Source organism: Lutra lutra, chromosome 4 (genome assembly GCF_902655055.1).
Source record: "Lutra lutra chromosome 4, mLutLut1.2, whole genome shotgun sequence".
Lineage (NCBI taxonomy): Eukaryota > Metazoa > Chordata > Mammalia > Carnivora > Mustelidae > Lutra > Lutra lutra.
In genome coordinates, this window is record NC_062281.1 from 99,113,181 (window position 1) to 99,131,289 (window position 18,109).

The following is an 18,109-nucleotide window of genomic DNA, read 5'->3' on the forward strand; positions in this document are numbered from 1 at the left end:
CCACCCAGGCGCCCGCCAGTTGTACATTTAGTTGTGAAACTGACTTGTGGAAATTGGCTGGATACTTATTTGCATAATTTATTTAACTAATTTATTTTTAAGATTTTATTTATTTGACAGAGACAGAGAAGGGGCATGCTGGAGAGGAAGAAGCAAGGGGAAGCTGGAGAGGGAGAAATCATTTAAGTAGACTTAAATGATTGAGTCACCCAGGTGCCCCTGTTAGCATAAGTTATATAGTGTTGTTGGGGTGCCTGGGTGGCTCAGTGGGTTAGAGCCTCTGCCTTCAGCTCAGGTCATGATCCTCGGGTCCTGGGATTGAGCCCCACATCAGGCTCTCTGCTCAGCAGGGAGCCTGCTTCCCTTCCCCTCTCTCTGCCTGCCTCTCTGCCTGCCTGTGATCTCTGTCTGTTAGATAAATAAATAAAATCTTTAAAAAAAAGTTATATAATGTTGTTATATGGTATTATTTTGTAAATATTAAACCAGTTTATTTATAAATTAATTATTTCAGTTATTTTTATGTACTGTCTTCAGTTTCTCCCAGTGTAAAGCAGTATTCTTTTTTAAAGTTTTTTACTGGGGCTCTTGGGTGGCTCAGTCATTTAAGTGTTTCCCTTCAGCTCAGACCATGATCCTGGGATCCTGGGATCGAGCCCCAGGTCGGGCTCCTTGCCTAGCGGGGAGTCTGCTTTTCCCTCAGCCCCTGCCTGCTACTCCCACTGCTTGCTCTCCCTCTCTCTCTCTCTCTCTCAAATATATAAATAACATCTTTTAAAAAAGTTTTTTACTTATTTAAGTAATTTCTACACCCAACTTGAGGCTTAAACTTGTGACCCAAGATCAAGAGTTACGTTCTCCTCCAACTGAGCCAGCCAGTAGGAGCCAGCCAGGAGCCAGCCACTCCTAAAGTGGTATTCATTCATTCATTATTTTGCCTCTCTTAGCAACAAATCATTCTCTTTTCCTTCTGTTCACTGCCATTTTTTTGTAAGAATGGGCAAGAAATTCAACAATCTACATTTTCAGTTTCCCCATACTCATAATAAAATCTTTCTGCTGTTACCTCCTTTCGTCTAAAATTTTGTATGAAAGATCAGTGATCTGTTGCTTCAGAATCTAGTTGTTGTCATTATTATTATCATTATTATTATTTTAAGTAGGTTCCATGACTGTCATGGAGGGGCTTGAACTCATGACCCCGAAATCAAGACCTAAGCTAAGAGTCAGATGCTTAACTCTTTGAGCCATCCAGGTACCCTTCTAGTTACTACCTTTTGCCTTCCTTTCAGCAAATAATGTAATACTTCCTAGGTTCATATTACACAAGGCTGAACAGGAGATAAGTTCAAGATGGAAGGAGGAGGGGCACTTGGTTAGTTACGTCAAGCATCTGCCTTCATCTCAGGTCATAATCCCAGGTTCCTGGGATTGAGTCCCACATCGGGCTCCCAGTTCAGTGGTGAGTCTGCTTCTTCCTCTCCCCCACCCCTCCCCCTTGCTTGTGTGCTCTCTCTCTTTCTCTCAAATAAATAAAATCTTTAAGTAAAAAAGATGGAAGGAGGAATGAGCCTTACGAATGGTTATACCTTTCAAACTTGGGACTCTTAATGCTATCTGATAATCTTAATATAATTTCTAGCCTGTTTTTCCTGTTTCCTGGCATTTAGCCTACAAGACTCTCACTCTCATCACTTGGTCTGGCCTACCAGTTAGGTAATTACGGGCATGGGTGCAATTCTCTTCTACTTTCTTCTTTATCTGAAAATACATCCTTATTTCTTATTCATAATTATTTTCTAAGGGAAAGGAGAGGGGAGTTGATGATTAAAGGTTTGCACTAACCGTTCCAGGATATGTGAAAGAAAAGCTAGGAGATTGAATAAAAACAGTGTTAGGTTGGGGTCCCTGGCCGGCAGTTGGTAGAGCATGGGACTCTTGATTTTTGGGTTTGTGAGTTCAAGCCCATGTTGGGTTTAGAGCTTATGTTAAAAAAAAAAAGTGTTCATGCTAGTAGTTAACTGACATTCAGGGATAGAATACCATTTTATTTTTTTAAAGATTTATTTATTTTTAGAGAGAGCACGTGAGCGCAAATGTGGGGGGAGGGGACAGAGGGAGAGAAACTCAAGCAGACTCCCCACTGAGCGAGGAACCTGACACAGGGCTCCATGGATTCCCATGTTCCCTGAGATCATGACCTTAGCCAAAACCAACAGTCAGATGCTCAACTGTCTGAGCTACCCAGGGGCCCCTAGAGAGAGAATATAATTTTAAAGGTAAATTGGTACAGTGATGACAAGTTGATCATGAATAGTTAATAGAAAAAGTAATTTCCCCAAAAAGGGAAAAAAAGCAAAAGGTAATTGACTTGTGTTTAGTTCTCATTTATTTCAGTTATACCTGTGTATATTTGTACTGGATTTTTTTCCCCCCAAGATTTTATTTATTAGAGAGAGAGAGAGAGAGAGCCAGAGATAGCAAGAGAGAGAGCAGGAGCAGGGAGGAGAGGGAGAAGCAGGCCCCACTCTGAGCAGGAGCCTGAACTGGGGCTTGACCCTAGGACCCCAGGATCATGATGTGAGCTGAAGGCAGACACTTAACTGACTGAGCACCCAGGCACCCCAGGCTTTTTTTTTTTTTTTTAAGATTTTATTTTTGGGGTGCTTGGGTGGCTCATTCAGTTGAGTATGTGACACTTGATCTCAGGGTTGTGAGTTCAAAGCCCATGTTGGGCATGGAGCCTAGTTTTTAAAAAAACGTTTTAAGCAGAAACCTTTTACATCCATCACGGGAGCTTGAACTCACAACCCTGAGATCAAGCATTGCATGCTTTGCAGACTGAGTTAGCCAAGTGCCTAGTACTGGCTTTTCATGTAAATTGTACTTTTTGGGATTTGCAGTTGTAAGTGTTGAAATTGGTATCCTGATCTGTGAAGTCCTTTTCTTCTGCTTGACCATAAATACTGGTATATCGAAGGGTATTACACTGTCTTTGATTCTGTTCTCCCTTGCTAATCCTAACTGTGCTTCAGATTTTAACTGGTTATATGCTGATGGTTCTTTTTATACACTTCAGCTGCAGAAATATGCTAGTTAAACACAGTGTATCCAAAACTTATTCATTACATTCTAGCTAAAATTACTTTTCCCTCGTTTTATTTAATTGTGTAATTATCCATGCCAGAAACTGGCAGATCATCTAGAATTTCTAATTTTTTTTGTCTGCTGTAACTGGTACCTCTCCCATCATCATGCACTTATTTGTTAATCAATTGATTCTGCCTCTTATTCATCCTCTGTATTTCTATTATGACTGTCTTAGTTTAGTCTTTTATTTTGTTACTAATAGATCAGCCTTTTAGAGGGCCTCTTTAGCATAGGTTTTAAGGGCATGGGGTGTCAGTTCAGACACTGTGGTTTCAGATCTTACCCCATTCCCCCATTTACATTGTCCTGTGACCTTGAGAACATTACCTGATTTCTCTGAAGTTCACTTTCCTCACCTTTCAAGTAGGGATGGTAATTGAACCTACTTTACAGAGGTGTTATGAACACTAACTGAACTAATACATGTAGTTTATAATTATTTATAATTTCACAATAAATACTAACTGGTCTTATAGTAAAACCTTATATTAATGTAAATTTAGATAAAATTTGGTCATAATTGTCTCCTGTTCTCAGCACAGTCTGTTTGAGAATGACTCAAACAGGCAGTTAAAATTCTTACTGGGGTGAGGGCAGAAGTATATGGTAGAGTAAGGTTGGGCTGGGAAATAAGACAAGGGATATGTGGTGGCAGGGAGTCCCTGTGTCCCCAGTAGTCTTGTCAGCCAGTTTTTGTGAATCAAATTGAAAAAAATGGAGGCAGCCAATAGAGTAGACATTCCTAGAACTCCTGGTATTTTAGAACAGTTTTCAAAATATGGTCTTTAGAACACACTTAAGCATGGTACTAAACTACAGTCTTTGGACACTTGTTACTGCCTAGCTAAAAAAGTTTGCATAGTTATTTCTCTTTCCAACAGCTTGACGGTATTTTATGCAGTTGAATTTTGATGCCCTCACCTATTTTTGTAAAGGCAGGATTTCACTTTATTTTTTCATTCATTCATTCTTTCATTCATTTTATTAAAGTAGGCTCCACATCCAGTGTAAAGCCTAGTGTGGGGCTTGAACTCAGAACCCTGAGATCAAGAAGGGAGCTGAGATCAAGAATCAGATGCTTAACTGACTGAACTAGTCAGGGGCTGCTTACCTTATTTTTAATTAACTTTTTATCTCTTAACTTTTACTTCATACTGTATTTAGAACGATTCATTCATTCATTCATTTATTTAGATTTTATTTATTTACTTGACAGAGTGAGAGAGCACAAGCAGGGGGAGCAGCAGAGAGAGAGAGGAAGAAGCAGGTTCCCCACTGAGCAGGGAGCCTGATGCAGGACTTGATCCCAGGATCCTGGGATAATGACCTGAGCCAAAGGCAGACAGACGCTTAACCATTTAAGCCACCCAGACACCCTTAGAATGATTCTTTTAAAGCTGTAGTTTAATTGTAAGAGAATGTGTTATTGTAGTTTGATATTTTAATTTCATGTTTTTTATCTTCCTAAATTAATACTTATCTCTATATATTACTTTTAACTCCTGCATATTTAGATATTAACATGTTCTGTTAATGGCTTTGTCAGTTACTTTTTTTGCATCTCATCTCAAGAACATTTTTCCAATGAGGTGCTCTAACTCACAACTCCAAGATCAGGAGTTGTATGCTCTATCGACTGAGCCAGCCAGGAACCCCTAAATATTTTTCCATGTTCTTAAAGTCAGTAGTGGGTTAACCAGTATAAAAGTACCAATTTGCAAGTCATAAGTAGTCTAAAATTGGCAGTATTATATGGCTAAATTTAATGCTTTATTAGTTCTTGTAGCAAAGAGCAGTATTGGTATGTCTGAAAATTTTATTTGCTTTTACTTTTGAATAGTGGTATTATCAGGATATAGATTGCTCTCAATTGACTTATTTTCTCTAAAAGCTTTTAAGATATTATCCCTCTTAACTTTTTTTTTTTTTTAACATTTTATTTATTTATTTGACACAGAGAGAGAGAGAGAGAGCACAAGTAGGCAGAGGGGGAGGAGGAAGTGGCCTCCCGGCTGAGCAGAGAGCCTGGGCTCTCTGGGCTCCATTGATTGGAGGATCCTGAGATGAGGACCTGAGCCAACGGCAGAGGCTTAACCCTCTGAGCCACCCAGGTGCCCCAATCCCTGTTATCTTTTTGCATTGTTTTTTACTAATGAAGTCTGCTGTCAATATGATTGTCCTATAGTAACTAGCATTTAAGAGTTTTTCCTCCATCTTTACTATATTTAGGTGTGAATTTATTTTTACTTATCTTGCTCAGGACTTGAATTGCAGTCTGAGAGCTCATTTCTTCAGTTTTGAAATTCTTAGCCATTATCTTCTTTAAATAGCATCTGTACCTCATTTCCTTCATGAACTTCTAGAACTTTTTTTTTTTTTAAGATTTTATTTATTTATTTGACAGAAAGATCACAAGTAGTCAGAGAGGCGGGGTGGGGGGGTGGAGCAGGTTCCCGGCTGAGCAGAGAGCCCAATGCAGGGCTTGATCCCAGGACCCTGAGATCATTACCTGGGCTGAAGGCAGAGGCTTAATCCACTGAGCCACCCAGGCACCCCTAGAACTTTTATTTAATATGACGCATACTGGAGTTTCTCATTCAGTGCTTCAGCTTTCTTCTCTTTTGTAGTTCCTTTTCTCTTTATCTCTGTGCTGATTATCTGTGTTCTACTTCATTAATTTCCTTTTCAGTTATCTCTTGTTTACTGTTTAACTTGTGTTTTGAGTTTATTCAATACTATATTTTATTTGTCTTTGATTCTTTTTTAGCTCTATTTTCACAGATTGTTTGTCCCTTTAACCCCTTCAACATTGTACATACAAGTTTTTGAAGTCTTTTCAGATTGTTTTATTTTCTGTAGGTTAGGTTTTTCTTTCTTGCCTTAAGGTGTTTGTTAACATATTCTAATAGTATTGGGTTTCTTCATGTATTGTAATTTTATTTTATGAGCCTGTCTTTTTTTTTTTTTTTAAAGATTTTATTTATTTATTTGACAGACATAGATCACAAGTAGGCAGAGAAGCAGGCAGAGAGAGAGAGAGGAGGAAGCAGGCTCCCTGCTGAGCAGAGAACCCGATGCAGGGCTGGATCCCAGGATCCTGGGATATGACCTGAGCCTTTAACCCACTGAGCCACCCAGGTGCCCCTTTATGAGCCTGTCTTAAGTTGGTGACCTACTTGTGCCCTGGGAATTGTTCTAATGAGACAATTTTGTGTAGGTAAGGTTCCAGAGAAGCTTCTCTTTTTGTTGTTGTTGAATGAATATGTGAATTACCTAAAAAGGAATCCCAGGAAAAGAAGTAGATATGAAGCAAAGATACTAACTTTTGTTTTGTGAACATTTTGTTTGGAGTTCTGAGTTGATTAAAGAAGGGGTTTTATTTTTTTATTACCTTTTTTTTTTTTTTTAAAGATTTTATTTATTTGCCAGAGAGAGGGAGCATGCATAAGCAGGGGGGAGAGGCAAGCCCAGGGAGAAGCAGGCTCCCTGCTCGCTGAACAAGGAGCCTGAAGTAGGACTCTATCCCAGAACCCTGGGATCACAACTTGAGCCAAAGGCAGACACTTGAGGACTGAGCCACCCAGGTGCCCCTCAGGTTCATCTTTTAACCTTTGTCTTTTTTTTTTCCTGTTCCCAGTAGTGGTACTTAAAACTAACCCCAGTGACCCATTTGTATCAGCTGATACTGGGCCACTTGAGCTTTGAGTTCCCTTTTGTTTCTGGAACTTCAGTTTTGCCTTTTAAGTTGGGGACTCAGTTATATATTTTTCAAAGTACATTTTGATTTTTTATATTTTAGTTATTTCTGTGTTTAGCTATTACAGGTGGTCTTTCCATATCTGCTTGGTCATCGTTCTTGAATGGAAGTCCACATCAGTCAACTTATGGAAACTAAATTTCACTTAACACAGTGAAGATAAACTAGTTTGTAGACTTTCGGCCTTATAAAAAGAGTCCTCCCCTACTTCCCCCATAATTATGCATTTTAGTAAATTGGCATTTAAAAATAATCTAATAGGCCTGAAGTGAGTCTCTTAGAACTTGAAATTTGAAGTAATGAAATCCATTCTAGGGATATTATACATAAAGTTGGTCAGCAGCTTTGGCTTTGGAGTTTGGGTTTTAGTTTTGAATAATGATCCAAACTCACCATGACAGCCAGCATTCAGTGACTGAGTCAGGAGCACAGTCATCTGATCTATACTAATTATAAGGGTATACTTACTCATAAACTCAAATGGAAAATGGCTCTTATTTTCAGAGCAAATATTTATATAATTTTTAAATTTATTGACTAAATACAGAAACAGATAGCAAAAAGATCCCTGGAGAAGCTTCAACTCTTTGTTTTGGTGGTGAGATACTTTGGCTGCTGGGTAATCTGTCAGGTTTAAGTCAGCCAAGGAATAGGATTTGCTGATATCTATAGACTTGAATTTATTCCCTCTCATTGGAACTTCTTTTCATGCCTCAAATTTCTGAATTCCAAGCTTGTCTGAAAGTCTTTATGGAAAGTAAGAATCTTTCTCTGAGATGTACCTTTCCACTCCTTGTCTACTCTGGGTTGGGTTTCTTCTACAGTGTTTGTGTTATTTTGCTTCTACATTTCTTAAAATTGCATGTATACTGATTTGTGTGCATTGCTTCTTCCTTTGCCTTAATATTCTTGGATATTTTTATCTCCAGATTCCTTAATAATATTTAATAGGATAATTAGATATGGATGAATTTTTGTTGTCATAACTGTGATGTCTCCTTGAATTTTAAGAAATCTGAGAATCGGTTTACTGGGTTCAAAAAAACAAAGACTTGCATCAAATTATCATTTGCACAGGTACAGTGGATACTTGATAATATTGTTTATTGCTCAACAAAAATATTCCTTTATTGAGATGCTGCAAATTTCTTAACTTCCTCAGTATTTTACTTATGTATTTGTGGACATTCTTCTACCTTTTGTAACTTTTTTTTTTTTTTCATTTGTGAACTTTGCATTTGATATTCTTGGTTTGCATACTGTGTCTTCCTTTCCTAGTTGAGTTTGGAGTCACCCTCAGGCTCAGTGATTGGCAGGATTGATTCAGAAAAAAATGTTACTCTCATGGTTGCATTTTATTAGAAGGAGAGAAGAAATAGATTAAAATTAGCAAAGGTGCTTGGTATGAAGCTCAGGAGAAAATAGGTGCGAGCTTCCAGAGGTCTCCTTTCAATGGAGTTACACAGGGGATGCTTAGTTTCCAAGTTACTACTTCAGACGATATGCAGGAATATTGCCAACCAGGAAGGATTACCTAAACCTCCATGTCTAGGTTTTTATTGGGGAATGGTTATAAAGAGGTTCATTCTCTGTAGAACTCACAGCACATCCTGAGACTGGAGCCACCCTTACCATTTGGTGTAACCAAATACAGCATGGCCCAAGGCCACAGGCATACAAAAACCGTCTTATCAGGTAGAATATTCCAAGAGTTAGAGGTCATGTCACAGGAGCCATTCGAGGGCTGGCATTGGAGATAGGCCTTCTTTAGGAATGTACAGGATTTGAAGAACCGAGGTCAGCAAACTTTCCTGCACACTAGTAAGTGAATGTTAATTTTTCAAGACCATGTTTAAGTGTGATCTGTTCAGTGAAAGCTTACTTAATTTATTGTAAGAAGTTAGTTGCTCCCATACTTTTGTTCCTATAATTACTTATAATTATCTCCTTTGTAGTTTTATTATACTCTGTGTTTCTTGAAAGGTTAGTAACTCAATGCTGTCTAAAATATGGAAATATTTATATACCTTTTCCTCCTTTCTCTTTCCCATACTGTTTCTTCCTTTGATTTGAAAATTTATTTTTATGCACTTCCTTTAAGCAACATCTTTGTATGTACTTTGCATTATAAAAACTTGTTTTGTTTTCAAACATATAACTTTGAGTTTATTTTAGCATTATTTTAACATTTTATTATTTGGGAGGGTTTGTACTGTGGTGAGTACTGTGAATTGTGTAAGACTGATGAATCACAGACCAGTACCCCCGAAACAAATAATACATTATATGTTAATTTTTAAAAAAGCACAAAAAGAAAAAAAAAAGCAGTGTATATGTCTATTGGGAGACTGATATTCTTACTTTAATTAATTTATTTAGAGAGTGTGTGCACATGAGCAGGGGTAAGGGTGGGGGAGTGGGGCAGAGGGAGAGGGAGAAAGAATCTCAAGCAGGCTCCATGCTTGGCATGGAGCTAGTACAGGGTTCAACCTCATGACCCTGAGATCATGACCTGAGTGGAAATCCAAAGGTGGATGCCCAGTGGACTGAACCACCCAGGTGCCCCCTGATATTCCTACTTTCAAAATGATACTGTATTTAAGTTTCTGTTTTCTACTGCAGCTTCTGTGTAAGGTTCTATAATTTGTATACTTAAAACTCTTGGGGATTCTGTTTATATCTATTTATGGTGCTTCCTATAATTTTAAGTGGTATAAACCATCAAAAAATTACATACTAATCTTGAACCCTTTCTTGAAAGTAAGGATTGTATCATTTATGCTATATCCTCAGTTTCATGGCTGACATACTAGTTTGCTGTGTTGACTCTTGCTATTTTTTAGTTTTTAACTTCCATAGGTTTATTTCTTCTTGTAGGTGCTAGATCACTAGGAGGTTCAGGCACATAGGATCTTTCTTCCCGCATGAAAGTGAATTCAAGTAGTTCTGAACCAAATCAGAATTTATTAGGTGAGAGATTGTGTATTTTTATTGCTACTATAACAAAATTGCCATTAACTGGGTGGCTTAAAATAAAGCACATTTTAATCTCTTGCTATTGTCAGTTTTACTGGGTTACAGTCAGGATGTCTGCTAGAGTCAAAGTGTAGTCAGGTCTGGTTCCTTCTAGAGGCTCTGAGGAGAAAATCCATTTTCTTGTCTTTTTCAGGTTATAGTGGCCACTTGTATTTCTTAGTTTATTGCTTCATCCCCAAAGGATCTGACTCTAATCTCTGCTTCCATTGTTAACCCCTTCTCCTTTTCGGTAGCCCAGTCTTCCTCTGTCTCCCTCTTACAAGATGACATTTAGGGCCCATCAAATAATTCAGGATAGCATATTCTCATCTGAAGAGCCTTAATTTAATCGTATCTGCAAAGTCACCTTTGCTTTATAAAGTGACACTGACAAGTTCCAAGGATTAAGATCTGAAAATCTTTGGGAGCCATTATTTGACTAACACATTGTAATAAAGCACTTGTAGAGTATAATAAATAAGTAAAGAACTTTTTTTTTTTTGTATAAACACTTGTTTGTTTTCTCTTTCTAAATAGCATATCATTTTCCTCCAATGGAGTAACTCACTGGATTATTTTACTCCGCTCTTAATGTTCATTTCTTTGGTCTTCATGTGGGCATCATGCACAATTTCCTTATTTTTTCCCAAGGAATATTTTTTAATGTTTTTGTTCTGTGTTGTAGTTGGTGTAATACGGTGCCCAGTATGCCGCCAGGAATGCAGACAGATAGACCTCGTGGATAATTATTTTGTGAAAGATACATCTGAAGCTCCTAGCAGTTCTGATGAGAAATCAGAACAGGTATGCTTCTCAATTTTTCTTTATATTCTTATCTTGGTATTGAAATGTAAATAATAAGAAAAATATGTTTGGATAGTTACATGATAATAAGGTAGTTCAGGTATAGTTCTATTTTTCCAATTGAAAATAAAGGCTCTTTATTCTGTACTCTCAGAACTAATTAAATGAGATGAAAAGTCATTACTTAAGAATTTAAATCTTGTGTAAGTTTTTGTGTTCTCAAGACTTAGATTTTTACTCACTTGAATGTTTGATATGGAAGGAACAGGATTTTATTGAAGATAAATGGATAACTAATTTTATTTTAGTCATTTAGTATATTTGAGAGTAGGTCAGTTTTTATTTTGTGGATTTATATTGTGTAAATTTGATGTAGATTAGTATTTATTTTCTCTTTTAGGTATGTACTAGTTGTGAAGACAATGCAAGTGCAGTTGGCTTTTGTGTAGAATGTGGAGAGTGGCTATGTAAGACATGTATTGAAGCACATCAAAGAGTAAAATTCACTAAAGATCACTTGATCAGGAAGAAAGAAGATGTCTCAGGTAAGACAGAAGCAGTTTTGTTGATTAATATACTGTTAATCTCTTTTACCTCACAGTATTTCTGTTTATTCTTCATATGCTTTGGACATCAATATTAATAAGAATTTAGAAAGTTAGATAAAAATTTTTAGTTTAAAAATATATGTTTTATTTTACTGCAGAATCTGTTGGAGCATCTGGTCAGCGCCCTGTTTTCTGCCCTGTACACAAACAAGAACAGTTGAAACTTTTCTGTGAAACATGTGATAGATTGACATGTAGAGACTGTCAGCTATTGGAACACAAAGAACATAGGTACAGAAGTCATAATTGCTTAACAAGAGATCTTATTAAAATGTTTTGTAAAATTAATTATTATTACTTAATCTATAATTTTGTTAGCATTTTCTTAATTTTATAAATTTCTTAAAGCAAGATATGTTTTTGATGAATTATTTAATGGTTTCTGCATTCATATATAATTATCTTATGAATATTTGTTAAAAATGTATCATTACATTTGGGTTTTCAAGAAAGAGGTTGTATTATTTCTTTTTAGCTGTGCTTCTGGTTTAGATAGGCTTTTTTTCAAGTATACTATGGTATTTAGGCCCTAGGCTATAATCTAAAAAGGTAATATTCCAGCAGGAATGGCTGATACACATTTTAACATCAAAGCATAACTATACTGATTTCATGTTAGATATAAACCCCTTGTTTTTCTGCAAACTGTGTGTCTAAGCAAGCATAGTTACTAATTTTTTAATACATAGCTTTCTATTTTAATCCTATTATGTCCTCAGAATTCAATACTATTCGCTTATAATGAGTCTATTACGTTTGAATTCTTCTGGAAATGTACTAAAATTTCTAGTTAGGAGTGTAACAGTCCTCCAGAAAATTTTCTAGTTTCTATTAAATTGTATGTAGTTTAAAAGATGGTCTTGCTTACCCATAGTCCACAGCCTTTTCTAAAGTGTGGTTACAGTACTTCTGCTGATTTGATGGAAATAGGTTTTGTGATTCTCCTGCCAGAAAAGAGTAGGTTAAGTTGGATTAACCACATTTAAATGTGTTTCTTAACTGTAGGATGTCTTAGTGCTTTTAATTCCTTAAGTTCATTGGAATTCGTTAGAATCCTCTTAAAGAGGGAATACATTAGTCCTAATAGCTGATAATTATGCTTTCGTAGTTTGTGTGAGGCACTTTTCTGAACGCTGCATGTTTGTTTAATTCACACCCAACTATCCATGAAGTGTTAGTATTGGTATCATGCCTGTTTAAAAGGTGAGGGAGCCTCCTTACAGAAACTTTTAGTAATCTGTACAGGGTCTCACCAGAGGTAGCAGAGCCTGGGTTTGAACACAGGCCGTTGGATCTATATTAAGCCTGTATGTTCATTGTCTTCCATATGGTATATAGATGCAGACACAGTGTATGGAATCTCTCAGACTTGACCACATGAAAGTAATGATCTTTGTTCTTTTTTACTGCTCTATAGAACATTTGTTTAGAATTGCTACTTTAAACTTTTGTAACCTTATTTTGTTCCCAAATGTTTCGTCTTACCTGCAAGTTGGCTGGTGTTTCACTTGAAGTGACTAATCTTGTAGATGCCTTCACCTTAGGGCCAAATTTTACCATTGTTTTGTAAAAATCTCAATTAAGACATTAGATTATCATTCTCACAGCTGCAGTCAGTCAGATCTTTGAGCACTTGGGTTACTTACACTTTTTAAATTGTTGGTGAGATACAAAAAGAGAGGGAAGATGGCATCCTTTTCCCCCATGAAATCATTTCACTTGTCCTTCCCTCACAGTTTAACTTTCCTTTGCCACTTAGTTTCGGGTCCTAATCATCTCTTGAATGTTTTCTCCCTTTACTTTAGCTCACCCTATATTTTTTTCAGGATAGATTCTTATAGAACTCATGTCATCGCACTATTTTATTCATTCATTCATTCATTCAGAAATGAATGAGGGGCGCCTGGGTGGCTTAGCGGGTTAAAGCCTCTGCCTTCGGCTCAGGTCATGATCTCAGGGTCCTGGGGATTAAGCCGCAGCATCGGGCTCTCTGCTCAGCAGGGATCCTGCTTCCCCCTCTCTGTCTGCCTACTTGTGATCTCTGTCTGTTAAATAAATAAATAAAATCTTAAAAAAAAAAACAAAAAACAAAACTATTTACCCTTAAAACCAGTTCACCAACAGTTTTGCTTCATCTTTCCCACTTCTTTTCCCTACCTGGACTTTAAGGTCTTTTACGACTGGTTCTTCAGGGGTCTCAATTTTCTGTATGTTTATTGATCAAATCAGGTTTCCCATCTCCTCTTGAGTCATTTATGTGATTGTGATAATTTATAGTTTCTTAGAAAATTACCTATTCATTAGAAATTTTAAAAACATTCAGTTAGAATTAAATAGCATTAAGATTGGTTCTGTCTCTTGTTTATAATATTGTATAGTTGAGTTTATTTTCTATTTCCTTATTAGCCTGGCCATAGATTTGAGTCTTTTATTGATTATTTGAGTGATATAGTTCTTAAAGTCACTTATTCTGTTCTTTAAAATTGTTCTGATTCTCAGAGCTCTCTTATATCTTTATTCTTTCTTAGTTCGGTTTTGTTGTACTTTTCTTAGATTCTTACATTGAATCTTTAGTTTATCAAAAAGATTTAATCTCATTTCATAATCATTATTGACTCATACAGTCTGTAATTGTAGTTTTGGGTCCTCTCCACCCCGTTTGAAAAATAATTGCTTCATATTATAGTGATAAAGATGAACTCCGATGTGTGTATGCCTATGTATCTTTTTTTATAAAAAGATCTATTTATTTTAGAGAGAGCGAATGTGCACTTGAGTGAGGGGATGGGCAGAGGGAGAAAATCCCAAACGACTCCCTGCTGAACATGGAGCCTCATGTGGGGCTCAGTCTTATAATGCTGAGATCATGACCTGAGCCAAAACGAGTGGGGTGCTTAACCAACTGGGGCACCCAGGCACGCCATATATATATATATATATATATATATATATATATATATATTTATACATGTACATATATACACATGTATGTGTGTGTGTGTGTACACACACACACTTTTTTGAGTGGGAGAGAACATGCACACAGGTATACATATACATATACACACACACATATATATGTATATAATATATATATATGTATACCTGTGTGCATGCTCTCTCCCACTCTTTAAAAAATACATATATATATATATATATATTTTATATATATATAAAATATGCATATATTTTATATAATTATTTTTTTAAGAGCAGGAGAGAGCATGCACACAAGTATAGGGGAGGGGGCAGAAAGAGAGAGAGAATCTTAAGCAGACTCTGGAGCTCGATCTCATGATCTGAGATCATGATCTGAGTCAAAAATCAAGAGTTGGACACTTAATTACTCAACTGCCAGGTGCCTCTGTGCATCTTTTAAATGCAGAAAGTGTAGTACCAACTTTAGAAGCTGGCTATAGGGATTGAATGAGAATTTTACCTGTAAAATGCTTAGCATAGTAAGTACTCAATATCAGTTTAGCTATTAGTACTAACATTGTGACCTATATTTTCTTTTTTCTCTCTTTTTACAAACATTGTATTGAAGTCTTTGGTGTTTATGTCTTTATTCTTTATGGCCTTGGAAGTTCTCAAAAAGAAAACAGCTATAGAACTTGATGAAATTTTGTACAATTTTGAACATTACATGGTTTCTGGCTCCACCATGGGGGTATCCCATCTCCCTCTATAATTCTCTTCACAGTTAATGAATAAAATAAGTATAGACTTAAAAAAAATTAAAATGAGAGAAGAGACACCAATGGATATTTTAGTGAATTTTTCAAAAGCTGGGAAATGGATTGAGTATATGGTGGATCTGATGATAATTGACCTAGTAGAGTTGAATGAATAACAACCCAAGAGCTGGCAAAGGAGATATATAAAGGAAGCTATGTGATTTAATTCCTAGAAACCTATTATAGATCAGGATTTGGAGATGATAAGTATCATAGAATTTGGGCTTAATCTCTTTGGTGATACTAGGTCTAGATGGAGAGTGGGGATGAGGTAAATGGCTGACGTTGGGGAGGTTAAATGTAAGTCGCATTAAACTGTGGGATCTTTACTTTCCCTGACTTGCTTCCAGATTGCCAGTAGTGACTATTTTTTTGTTTTTGTTTTGTTTTGTTTTTTAATTATTCCTTGCTATCCTCCTCTCTGGAATTAGAGAGGTCTTTTCATTCTCTGGAGAAAATGATCAGAAGAGACCTCTAAATGTTGACATTTGGGGTTCATTTCTAATTAAGAAGATTGCCTTAAGTGAAGCCTGTCAGTTCATAGTTCTGTTCTCACACATGACTCTAAGCAGTTTTTTTAAAAAAATGTATTTCAATGTGAATGATGAAAGGATCATCTGACACTTGAATAGAGCCACCCTCATGTACCATATGCCGTACATTGTGGGCTATGTTGAGAATTCTTAACTCCTGCCTCTCTTGTCTGCTTCACACGTAGAGACTAGAAAAGCTAAATATTTCCTTTCTCAGCATTTCTGGCATTTGGGTAGCTCTGATCCCAGGTTTATGCCCATAAAATGTAAGTGGAATTCTGCTTAGTTTGTGATTTTTAAAAGGGACAAATGTTGCTGTTGTCAGCTTTTTTCCATCTTTTTCCTTCCTTGAATTAGGATGTGATGCCTGGTACTGTGACACCATTACATGCTCATGAAGGTAAAGCCAAGATCATCTCAGAGACTGTCGCTTTGATGTTGTTCAACTAGCACCATTAGCTACATCTGGTCTTATTACATGTGTCTTTATTAGTCACTGCAGCTGTACACATTTCTGATTTGACACAGCCACCCACATGAAAGAGACTGAAACACTGAATAAGAGGGCCATGAAGGGCATAAGATAATATAGGAACAAAAGGAAATGTAAAATCAAACAAAATTTTGACATCCTTAAAAATATGGTAAGCTATTGGTCACAAAGTAAGGATAGAATCTTTGAAAAAGAAATCATTAAGAAAGAGCTCTTAGAAGCATGATAGCTGAAATAAAAAATTAATAGGTTTTGTAGATAAATTAGTCTCCTAGATAAATTCTAGTTAGAAAATAGAGCAAAAAGAGAAAAGACAGATGAGAAAATGACGAGATACCAAGAGCCAGCAATACAAATTATAGAAAAAGAAATGATCAAATAAGTAATACAAGAAACTCTCCTAAGAACCTAGAGTTGCCATCTGAAATGACCTATTATTTGATTAAAAAAAAAAACCCATAAAAAAGTATATCTCATCATAAAATGACAGTATGCTATGGATTAAAATGAAGATCAGCAAAATTTCCAAAGTAGGCAACATGTAATGAAATGGGAATCTAAATAGGATCCTTAAAAATAGCAATACCAGGAGACAGAAGATGGAACAGTGATTTAAGAAGTTGGGAGCTGAGAGGGAAAGATTTTCAATAGATATCTGTAGCTAATAGCTAGATTTCTATAGCTAAATTGTTACTATTTTTTCAAGATTTAAAAAAATATTTTAAAGTAATCTACCCCCAACGTGGGGCTCAAATTTACAACCCCAAGATCAGGAATCACTCCACTGACTGAGCCAGCCTGGTGCCCCTTCTGTAGCTAAATTACTAATTTGAAAGTAAGATGTAGACATTTTTCAGCATGCAAGGACTCAGAAACTGTCTCCCATGCACCTCCTTCTGGAGCACTATTAGAGAATGTGATCCACAAAAATGTCAGTTAGCCAGAGAGTAAATGATGAATTGTGAATGTCATTCTGGGCGACAACTATACAGTAGCATTAAGACTGAGGATATCTCCAGGAAAAAAAATTTAAAAATGGAACCACTTCTAATAAATTTGGTATTGTTAGGTCATTTGAAAAATAATATTGACAGATTTTTTACTTATCAGATGGAACATGAGATTCATTAGGGATTGGTAAATTGAAAATTAAACAAAGGGAAACGGCATTCATTAATTCCAAAAAAAAAGTTCTATAAAGAAAAGAAATTATTCTTATTATACTCCTTGGCTTATCACTGGACAGTATTTACTTACTCATGCAAATAATTGCATGCCTACTGAGTGCTATGCATGGTATATTTCATTGAGCAAATTAAACTCATTGTCCATAAGGACCTAATTTTTCCTAAGAGTCAAGCAAGTAGTAAATGTATCAGATGCTGATTGTTACAGAGAAAAATAAAAGCTGGGAAGTTAGGACAGGGTATGTGGATGTCAGTGTTTTTATTTTAAATAGGATAGTTTCAAAAGTTTTCCATGATGAGGTAGACCTTGAACAGAGACTGAAGGAAGAATTGGAGCAACCCTGCTTAAACTTGGCAAGCCAGGGAGCATGTTTCCGATAGAGAAAGCAACTGGCAAGGGCCAGAGATCTTAGCATACTTGACTTCCTTGGGGAGCTACATGTCTGAATGGAATGAACAAGGGGAAGACTGGTATCAGGTGAGGTTAGAGAGGTAGACAGGGCCAACTTACTGAGTGCTTTGTAGGCCATTTTAAGAATGCTGGCTTTTAGTCTGAGTAAGACACTCAAGCCTTGAGTAGCAGAATAATCAGTAGTGACTGATTATTGTCTTCAAATGATCTTGCTGTCTGTAGTGAAGAGAGATTAAAGGGGCACAAAGATAGAATTAGGAAATTAGGCTGTTTTCAGTAATTTAGACAAGATAGGGGTGGTGTAGACTGGAGTGCTAACAATGGAGATAGTAAGATGTGATCAAATTCTACGAATGCTTGGAATTTGGATTTAATACCTGAAATTGTGATGTATGGGTCTGCTGATGTATGAG

The 18,109-nt window shown here is 36.4% G+C and overlaps 1 protein-coding gene across 2 annotated transcripts in view; it reads left to right on the top strand.

Moving 5' to 3' along the window:
• Positions 1 to 18,109, top strand: part of TRIM33 (tripartite motif containing 33) — a 110,728-nt gene that overhangs the window by 40,277 nt on the left and 52,342 nt on the right. For both annotated transcript variants that reach the window (XM_047725119.1, XM_047725120.1), the window contains exons 2-4: positions 10,608 to 10,726; positions 11,127 to 11,271; positions 11,433 to 11,565. In XM_047725119.1, the coding sequence (XP_047581075.1) occupies positions 10,608 to 10,726; positions 11,127 to 11,271; positions 11,433 to 11,565 (397 nt within the window). The remainder of the gene's footprint in view (positions 1 to 10,607; positions 10,727 to 11,126; positions 11,272 to 11,432; positions 11,566 to 18,109) is intronic.